Below are 11,357 nucleotides of genomic sequence, written 5' to 3'. Positions count from 1 at the left end.
ACTCTGACCGAAACTATACTCTGACCGCGTTCGCGATGTTGCAGTAAACCATAACATCAGCTTTGACCCCTAAAGATTTAATTAGCTACCACATTCTGTAACCTGCTAGCTACTACTTAGGCTAACTAAGTGGTTTAGCTGACTGAATTACATGCATCGTAAGATAAATTCCTTCAAGCAAAGTGCAGAAAGAACACCAATTTAAGTTATTCACTTTCCACAACCGCAACTTTTAAGGAGAACTGATAACTCAATATCAATACCATCATCATCCTCGATATCATATCAGACAAATATGAAACACTGGAGCCTCAAAATAAGCACAACCAGGCCTTTAAAAATGCTACTACAAAATTTAATGTATTTTCAAAGTCGCAGACAAAGGCAGTAACTATAACAAATTCAGAAAAGGAAATTACCTGACAATGTACCTTCCTTAGTTCATGTAATATCATTAAGAGAAATCAGCAGAATCATCTGTAAGACCGTAATAACATGTGTATGTACTCTCTTTCAAAATTCGATAAAGATAAAATACCTTTCATTGCTGAACCTTCCCTGAGTTACAAAACTTGGATGAAATCGTGGAAATCATCTATTCAATTTTTGAATCAGAGAAGAACTAAGTGCTATCTCTATAGTGATACATATAAGAAAAATCTAAGCAGAGCTGCCGGTCCCTATCATCTCCCCATCCCCCCCAACCCTTGAACCCAGCTTTATACCCTTCTTGACGCCTGATCACGTGCACTTTCCAGTCAGGTTTGATGTTAACAACCTTATCAATGTCATCTAGCTCAACATTCACCTCTCCATTATCAATGCAAGCATTCCTCTCCCCTTGGCCTTGATGTAACCCACATTTCCCAAAGTGAGCTGCACTTCTCCTAGGCCCTCTGAGTGAGTAAACTGGACCGCCAAAAGAAGGAAAAACGGTAGCCCACATTGTTATATCCCAATTATAGTCATCAAAGAAGCAAAAATCTCTTGCCTTGGAATGGATTTTCCTCCAAACAGTCCTGTTAAAAGCATAACCAACATTGCTCATCTTCTCTGCAATCATTGCATCCCATTGTTCCCCCTTTGATGTCACGTCAGAAGGCGCCAAGTTTGCAGCATAGCAATTGGGGCATTTCTTTGGTTTCAAGGCTGTGAGTAACTGAATACTTCGATATGCATTAGGAAATATAAAATGGTCCTCCTCAATGAAAAGAATATGACCAGAGTGATGACGGCTCTCTTCCAAAGAATCCCAAACTGTATTCATCATCCACCACCAGTGATGCTTCAACGAGATAATCTTTGGAGACCGGTGGTTCCCATACTGATCTGCATTTCCTTGGCAATTTTTCTGCACCGGATCATCTTTATCTTTGCAGTCACCTGACGAAGAACCGGGAAAACTGTCTTGAAACAAATGTGGCGAATACGGAGCAAATATCTGTTTCACTTGGCAAAACCTAATACCTTCTATAATTTTGTTCATCTCTTCGAAGTACCCATCATGACTAACTATCAATAAAGTCTCCCCAATACCCTCTACTTTGGATAAACTCTGAACCACCACTTGGAGATACTGAGGCCGATTATGAACATAAAGAACAATTATTGTATGGTCTTTAGCCAAACTTGGGAAAAGATCTAAATTTCTTGGTGGCAATTGGTTCTTTTTCTGTAATGCAATAGACAATTTGTTTTGTTGAGGTAGCCTTGGCTTAACATTAAAAGAAGACAAGTTATACTTAACCAATTCAACTTCACCAACCCGATTAGAACTCCAAATCTCTCTATGTGAATCTGGAGTTGTTGTATTCAGGAGAAATATAACAAACAGAACTGCAAATATTGTAACCACAACCACAGGTAAAACACGGCGAAAGGCGGCATCTTTACCTCGGGGTTTCCTGTAAAACCCCATTAGTTTTATGTATCCTTGTAAACTTCTACAATAGTACTAATAGAATGTGAAATGCAATAGAACACTGAACCCAAATTCAAAATGGATCATAAAGATGAAAGGGGCAAGTTAAAACCTCAAAAAGAACATGTTTCTGGTCAGATTCGACTTCAAAAACACAAACCCATCTCCAGAAACTCGAGCTTTATGTTATAGGATTCAGAATCAACATCAGCGAACGAGCTTTATCAACAAATAGTTCAGATTGTTCACCTGGAATAATCCTGAGATCTTGCAACGAATATCAATTAGATGGAGTCAAAATTAAACTGAAATGATGAGAGACAAGTATTCCACATCAAAGATTACTTGAGAATTTGTTGTTGTTTTGAATTCAAAGCAAGGGTTTAGAATTTCCAAGTATAGTCTGATTTGGGTCCACCCTCTTTGGTTTTTAATACGGAAGACTTTTCAGTTTGAAGAAATTACAGATGATGACTTTAATGAGTTGAACAACTTGACTCCGTATTCGGCTGCTCATCTCGAATACATTGGTTCTTTTGGGTCTATACGTCTTGATATGCCACGCATGAGCAATTCATAAGGGGACACTGGGAAAAGATTGTGAAATTGATTCACAAAAACGATAACAAATTTAGAGTAAATAACTGTCGGCAGAAATCAATATTAGTTCGTGGAATCGTGTTTCTCTCTACTGGACCTTCTTATATGGGCTTCTACGATTTCAAATAATACAAGGACTAGGAAAAGAAAATCAAAGTAAAGCCGAAAAAAGAAATCTTAAACTAAGAAATAAATTAGAACTTGGAAATAGAGAATTTATACATAAAATGTCCTACATCAGGCTTATTTTTTGAAGAAAACTCGATCTCGAGCTCGGTATAGAAAAACGAAACGCTCTCACCGGATCATAAGGTCGGGAATGGCGACGAAGATTACCATCTATCAAATATATTGAGTTCGGCATAAAAAGACAAACATCTTTGCCAAGGTCACATGGTCCAAAGCGATGACAAAGGTCATTATGTATCAGATATTTTGTATTACTAGCTTGTGGAAGATTTTGCAGGCATGGAAGCTCTAGTATAGTTAAGAGAAGCTAGCATTAGAAATGCACATGCAGCAAATAATTTTAATAGCATGTTTTCGAACACTCACTCCAATATCCTTCACTTTCTCGAAATACTTCAAACCAACAACCAAATGTAAAACAATATGTCTCCCAACAAGCTCCAAAATAAATTCGCGCATAGAGATGGCAAAGTCACAAAATCTTCCTTCAGCAGCAGTTTGAACAATCTTTTTACATAATACTTGTAGATCAGCTTCAACAATCAAGTTGACTGCACGTAATATTTTGTCCCTGATTACAGGAGAATTCCCTAAGAACCTTATCAACCCTCTAGAAGAAGAATTTCTTTGCCCAACCACCAGCGATTTTTTTGCAGTCAATTTTCTTGTTAAAATTTAAGAATCTACAGTTGACGTCAATTGTAGTCTCGCGAGGTATTTAACCAACTTTTCTTGAGATATTGGATCATCAATAGGAACAGCTCATTGCATGTGGTTTAAAAGCAGTTGTCAAATATTTATCATTTGTGTAATCAACTCGGAAGCTTCAAAAGTACCATTTGTTTTGAACAAATTCAATTTGACATCATCTTTGTGAAGGGATTTGAGGTAACATTGCAGCCCGTCAGCTGCTTCTTTCCAAGGAAACAATAATAATTCCATCCCCGAGAAAGAGAATCACGTTCATTGACTCTCATACAATCTGTGTGAAACAATCTCTGACAGTTTAACAAAAGAACATTGTTTTCGTACTTTTCCATCAAGATAAATAGAACACACAACTCTTGAGTGACTTTGATCAACAATATCTTCTTCTCCAACTTGTTTGAAATCCAAAAACTCTCTCTGCTGCAAAACACGACAGTACTTCTCAACCCCGCATCAATTATTCCACGGAGGTCAATGGTCAATCAACGTAAAGCTGCACCTTATACAACGAACCCATAAATAATATTTTTAATAATAAATTTAAATTCAGATGCGTCTTGATATTGTACCACCGTCAAGATGTTATTTTTAAATTCCATCAAAGAAACGACGATAAATCTTCATTATAGAGTTCATTTTTTAAATTAATCTGATTTAGTTTTTCATAAATATAGAATATAAACTAATTAATCATCATTAGCTAATTTCAATTATATTATCAACACTAAATAAATGAGGGCGTTTATCCATTATCAAAAATATCTAGATATGGGGTTTTTGAAACTACTACCTAATGACCTTCTTTCGTCCTATTATAGCAGTCCCTCCAATGGAATCATCAGCCCCTATAATATGATTCTTCTTATGTTATTCATCTAAGATAGGTACTTGTGAAGTGTACTTTGCTATGGGATCTTCAAAACATGGATCATTATCAATATACTTTTTCCTCATCTTGAAAGCTAGAAAATAACTCATCGATTCCTTTCTATGCATTTGACAGTTCCCCTTAAAAACTATTATCTAAGAGAGTTTGTTTAGTAGGAAAAACTTGAATATGTGCATATTGATCGGAAGAATTACGCGATCCCGTTATAATTATGCATACTTTCATTATAAACAACACCTAAACTCATAATCCATGGTTCATCGAATAACACGTGCAATATATTATCCATAAAAGACATTTCAAAATAAGCAATACTACACTATCTACCTTTGCAATAGACCGCCATTAAAATCAAATTCACCACAATTGATTTTCTTGAAGTAATTACCACTGCAATAGGCACATAGTTTCTTGGATAAGATTGATCAAGAATAAAATCAACCACCATTCCACCTATTTCGAAAGTAATGCAAAATTCTCTCTTAATGAAGAAGAACTTGAAAGTCAAGGAACTCAATGGAGGCCTTCAACCGTGGATATAACCGAAGTCAAAACACTCAATGGAGTATCTCAACCATGGTTTGATACCACTTAACGTAGGAGAACCGTATAATTTGGTTCAAAGATCCAACAAATACTAAAAACTAGTGTAAAATTCACAAAAGCGATAACGAAACTAGATGAATAAGCAAGAAAACTAATTTTGATTGTACAATTATGTTTCTCTATAATACTAGGCCTTCTTATATATAGGCTTTAATAATTCCTAATAATACTAAGATTACAAGTAGATAATCAAATTAAACTAAGAAACAAACCAAAACTAGAAAAAGGAAATCCAAAATTAAGAAACAAACTAGGAAATAAAGAACTTATGGATACAATGTCCTGCATCAGAAACCTAGCTCAATAAAAGACCAGCTATTTGGCGAATGAAATAAAATTATTCTTATAATGAATATTTTCTTAAGCGTTTACACATACTATATGGTGGGGTTTATGGGATTTTTTTTTTAAAAAGAACGAAAAATAATAGGCTAAAGATGTGTTAGGTTTATTAGAACAAAATTTTCCTACCAACGAGGAAAGGACGGTTGGTCTTAAGAATACAAGGAGCACAAATAAATCTTTGCTTGCAAAATTCATTTAGAGGTACATTATACTCCATCTGTTCCACTTTAGATGAGGGTTTTGGAGTTATCAGACAAATTATGGAAAAAGAAAGAGATCCATGTCCATCAAATATCTAAAATTCGGCATAAAAAGACAAACACCTTTATCGGGGGTCATACAGTCGAAAGCGACTATGTAGATCATTATTCATTAGATACTTCGCATTACTAGCTTGCAGAAAACTTTTGTAGGCAAGTACTAGTATATTCAGAGAAGTTAGCATTAGGAATATACATGTGGCGAATAATTTTAATAGCGTTTTTCTGAACACTCACTCTAATATCCTTCACCTGCTCGTAATACTTGAAACCAACATCCATATGTGAAACACCCTGCCTTCAAACAATATCCAAAACAGCTTCTCTCATAGAGATGGCAGAGTCATAAAATCTTCCTTAAATCGTAGATAATACAATCTTTTTACATAAGACCTGATGATCATCTTCATTAATCAAGTCGACTTCACGTAACATTTTTTCCATGATTATAGGAGAATTCTCCTTTAAACTCGTGAGAAACATATTCAGAACCTTGTCGAATCCTCTAGAAGAATAATTTCTCTGCACAACCGCCAGGGATTTCTTTGCAATCAATTTTCTTATTAGAAATGAAGAAACTAAAGTTGAGTCAAATGTAGTCTCGCGAGGTAGTAAACCCACTTCTCTTGGTATTTTGGATCTTTAATAGGAACAACTCCTTACATGTGATTTAAAAGCAGTTGCTCAAAATTTTCATTTGTGTAATCAACTGGGAAGCTTCAGAAATACCTTTTGTTTTAAAAAAATTCATTTTGATATCGTGTTTAAGAATATATTGGAGGTGAGATTGTAGACCCCACAAATGCTTCTTGGCGAGGCCAGAATGATAACACCATACTCAGGAAGGAGAATAACGTTCTGCGACTCCCATACAATTTGTATGAAACAATCTTTGATAGTCTTGGCAAAAAGATATGGTTTTTCTACTTTTTCCATCAAGATAAATAGAACATACAACTCTTGGGTAACTTTGATAAGCAATATGTTCTCTATCCAACTTGTGTGAAATCCAGAAACTCTCTCTGCTACAAAACACGGCCGTACGTTTGAACCTCGCAGCAATTGTTCCAAGGAGGTCAATGGTCATACAAGTGCTTAGTTACATATTTCAGATGTCATTCCATATTTTTTTTAGCCAAATTTCTTGCATATTACCTTGTATTATGGTTGTTTTCTAGTTTATATCTTTTTATTAGGTGAATCATCCAAAAAGAAGTGGAAATAATTACAAAAGTGAAGTCACAAGTGCAGAAGTGCCAAAGATAAAGAAAAACTCATTCAAATCCAGGAATTCTTACTATCATATTGAAGAGGACAAAAATACGAAGCCAACTATACAAAGATGAGGTCATTCCGAGTTCATATGAAGAAGTTATGAGCAAAACGATGAAACCAATTTGGTAGTTTTCTAAATTTGAACGTGTTGAATGTATGTGTTTCTTGTCTCACGATACTACTTCCTATATTAGTAATTTGTTTCTATCTCATGAAACTTTCATATTTTACTATGTAGAATTTTTTGTCATGAATTCGAAATTGAAAACTAAGAGTTGGTTGTTTCTTGTTTGATATATTCAAATACTCGGTCTTTTTTGTTTGTTTCCTAATTAATATGTTTACGTATTGTCTCTAGAAAGAATAACCATACTCTCTTACCTCTTCAAAGGCTCTGAGGCTTAATAGGTTATATATATATATATATATATACGTCTCCCTCCTTTGAAAATCCCCCTCTTGAGGTACATCCTAAGATCCTAATTTCTTGTCCAACACATGATGTCTAAAAAACAAATAACGGGTATCAATAACGAAAGATAACTTCATAACACGTATGTAAAACACACACAGTACGAAACATCTTACACCAACTTTCAACGAAATTATTCTTAGCAATAGTAATACATCCAAACAATACAGTCATAGATTTTTCTTCCTCCATACTAAGTCAGCTAGCCTTGATAATTTTTTTAAACCAACAAGCAAGATATATCGATAGTGACTATCCCAAAATGGTTTGTGTTCTTTAACCCCAATCAAACTAGACACTTGTGAAGAGACGATTGTAATTTCAATGCACATAAATGTAAATTAAAAATATTAAGAATCAAACCCTGGCTCTTCAAAAAAATTAAACTACGACGGACTCAAGAATCAGTATATCATATAACATTTATGTTATGCTAGAATCGTGTATTCGAAACACGTTAAACACGCATTTGATTGAAGTATTTCTACATAATTGTACAATTTTATCACTTCTAGGTCATAGCAATATAATCATGTGTACTTTCTTCCTCAACCATGATAAATTCATAGCCTTAAAGTAACTAGAGTTTAAAGCATGTGAAATCGCACTGTTTTCTAGGCTAACCATATATCTCAAAATTAACGATGACTTTGTGAAAATAGATGAATCATGTCATCATATTTCACAACAAGAACACAATTCAGATGGAGTCAAATTGAAACTAAAACAATTCAACAATCTATTAAATCAACCGAGATTCAATAACAAACATCTCACTAAATTCTAGAATTAATTTTAAATCAAAAATACTGAAAATATGCAAAAACACGTCTCATAATTGTCTCTTTTTTTTCTCCCTCTCTATGATCCAACAGTAAAAAAGATTACGAGACACTTTCACCTTTTTTCTGACGGGTATTCAAAGTATGTATTGGAACAAAACAAGAATGCAGGAATGGGAACTTTAGAACACACATGAAACATACACGTTAATTCTATGAAATATTTCACATACAATGCAAATTTCAAGGACGCTATATTTCTCAAAACTAATACATCCAAGCAATATAGTCATAGGTTTTGATTCCTCAATACTAACACATCCATCACTACTTTTTTCAAAACCAACAAGCAAGTCATACCGACAATAAGTAAATCAAAATGGCCAAATAAATCAGACCATTTTGCGTTGTGTGCACGAACGGATAAGAAATTTTTATGCATGCACTTGTTACCTGCCATGTTAAGTTGTATGCTAGTGCCGTAAATACTAAGATACCATTAAGTTCTTGAATATTTATGCATGATTGAATTTCATTTTAGCTAGCCCTAGATTCTTATAATCATAATGACTAAAGAGAGTCTTTCAATATTTTTTTTTTATTAATGTGGTGTACTTGGTCGACCAAAGAGCTCAGGGAGGTAGTCAAATGGGAACTGTAAGGACTTTGAGAGAGTTTTTATCTGACTGACTTTCGGAGATTTTCATGGAAATATAAAGATTTCAAATTATTTTGTGTGTGTATTTTAATGAGTGTGTGTTTTGTAGAAACAGATCTAAGGGTCTTTTATAGAATCTTTGTGATTTGTTGAGGCACGATATTTACTAAGTTTATAAATAATTCAACAAATTTATACTCTCTAGATTGGGGTATATATATCTAAACTAATTGGGGTATACAAAAACTTAAATGGACTTAGTTGAAAGGCTAAGGGGTGTCAAAACGAAGTAAAGTTACCTAACTACCTTTGCCAAATCCTAATTAAAAGTATACCCTTGTTTTTATCACACTTAAATGAATTCATTCTCCTTCCCAACCTAACGACCATTATTTCTCCCTTTTCATCGTTTTCGTTTCCTTCTCCATCATTTTGTCTGAAGAAAAACCCGTCGACTTAAAGTAGCCCCTTGTTTTTATCAAACTCAAATGAATTAATTCTCCTTCTCAACCCAATGACCACTACTTTATTTTGCTTTTTGAATGTCAAATTAGGTTAGAAAAATCGAAATTATTGAATTGTAGTTATGTGATCGTCAGGATATGTCTTCACTTACCTTGACGACTTTTCGTGTTCAATTTTAGTCATCATCTTCTTAGGATCAATATCACGACGATTTTTTTTTATCTTTGAAAGTAACACTCACAGGGTCGTCATAATATTCATTCCAAAACCTTGACGACAAGTCGACGGTTATGATTAGTCATTAGGTTATGAAAATCTGAATCATGCCAACTAATGACCGTCGAAAACTGGTTTTTCTATGTTTGATTTTATAATTTTTCTCCAAGCTTTTGAAAACCTAACTTGACAACTACGTGATGGTTGTCACTTTGATGCATTCGACCCTGACGACCAGCAACTGCCAAAACTTAAAGGTTCATGTGTCCATTTTTGTTATTGATCGTCATGTTTGTGAAACTATAACTGTGACGATGTCTGGTAATAGTTAGTCGGCATGGTTGGAATAAAAACAACATGAAGACTATTAAAAGTCGTCAATTTGTTATTATACGACCATCCCTCCAATATGTACATTAGTTCTCTACTTGGCGACGTAAACCTACGATTGGGTATAATAATGCAATTGTCCTAGAAATTTGTATCACTAATACAAAGTATTATACTAGTTAATGCTTTTGAGAGACATATGGTCCTTTTGTAAACTTGATTATTGATTAATATTTATTATTTTTAACAACAACAACATGTTGAGTATTGAAACATTTGTTTTTAATAATTACCACATTTGGTTGGTTTTTGTGTATGATTTCTCATCTAGTATGTGACAACTAATCAAGGTCATTTCAAGTAAGATATTCCCATAGTAGTGTGAGTTTTTTTTTCTTCTAACCACCGAATCGTCCCCGGAATGCACCAACAATTCTGAAGGGCCATGTCATAGAAGAACTCCAATATTACTATAGATACCAAATAAAAATAATAATAAAACCTAGATTTCAAAGTTTCGTAAAATATCACATATTATGGAGTGACTTTTGCTAAGCTTATTTTCTTCAAAAATCTTTTGAAATCTCTAAAAACAATAAATCAATAACTTTGAAATTTAAATCCAATAACAATGACGTTTTTAGTGACTTTTGAAAAATCTTAATCCAGTAACATGGAATTTTAGAGACTTCAAATCTATCGACTAGCAAGGGAGTTTCACCGACTCTTCAAAAACCTTGATTGACTAACAAGAGTGTTAAGAACTCTCTGAAAATCTTTCGAACTCCCATTTAATTACCACTTGTAATCATGAGCATGGATACTCTCACTCATCCTTTTAACCCTAAATATGAGTGATATATAGGTCCCCTATTTCCATGCCTCTTCCTGGGAACCTCCACTTGGGATAGGTATAAGCATTAATAATAAAGATGATTCTACATGTACCATGAATTATCCTACAATAGGTAAATTATTTTTGTAATAATAGTTTCAAAAATGGGAAGGTGAAGGCATAATAAGATTCCTTTTCATGAACCATTTAAAATCAAATTTCTTATCCAGCGACAATTAATTGTTGCTGGAAATTCTTTTTGCAGAAGAGAAAAAACTGACTGGAATCTGGCACCGCTCAAATAATTGATTTGAAGATCGCCCACCTTGTTTTGTAAAATGACGGACAAGGTCGGGTATCTTGTTCCAACAATTCTAGATACACCGACAAAACCATAACAGGGGCCCGATGGTCCTTTACCATTCCTTCTAACACTGGGATATGTACAGGATAGAATACTCTTTCTCTATTTTATTTTTCTTCTATGTATTTATCATCTTCGTTAAAGCTAGGGCTGCACAAAACCTAACCTAAACCGAAAACCAAAACCGAAACCGACCTTTTAAAACCGAACCGAACCGAAACCATAACACAATGGTTTCATTGTGGTTGTTAGTTTTGAAAAAACGATTGAAGTGGATTCAACTTCTTGTTGTTGCTCAAAACCGAACCGAAAAAACCGTGAAAACCGAATGATATATGCATTGACTAATTATAGCCATTGATATTGATAATAGTTAATCTTAGCCGTCAGAATTAGGTATATTGGTTTCATCTTTTTCTTTCCATCATAACAGATCCTTTCT

At 34.1% G+C, this 11,357-nt stretch overlaps 1 protein-coding gene across 1 annotated transcript; it reads right to left on the bottom strand.

Annotated features, from left to right (window-relative positions):
• Positions 1-519: 519 nt before the first annotated feature.
• On the bottom strand, positions 520-2,425 carry LOC113336956 (alpha-1,6-mannosyl-glycoprotein 2-beta-N-acetylglucosaminyltransferase-like). The gene has a single exon (XM_026582674.1). It carries the CDS (start codon positions 1,916-1,918, stop codon positions 623-625), a length of 1,296 nt encoding a protein of 431 aa, XP_026438459.1. The 5' UTR covers positions 1,919-2,425; the 3' UTR covers positions 520-622.
• Between the last annotated feature and the right edge of the window lie 8,932 nt (positions 2,426-11,357).

This window comes from Papaver somniferum, unplaced genomic scaffold, assembly GCF_003573695.1.
Source record: "Papaver somniferum cultivar HN1 unplaced genomic scaffold, ASM357369v1 unplaced-scaffold_154, whole genome shotgun sequence".
In the NCBI taxonomy this organism is placed as follows: domain Eukaryota; kingdom Viridiplantae; phylum Streptophyta; class Magnoliopsida; order Ranunculales; family Papaveraceae; genus Papaver; species Papaver somniferum.
Note: the sequence above shows the minus strand (reverse complement) of the source record. Positions and strands in the feature narration are given on the sequence as shown.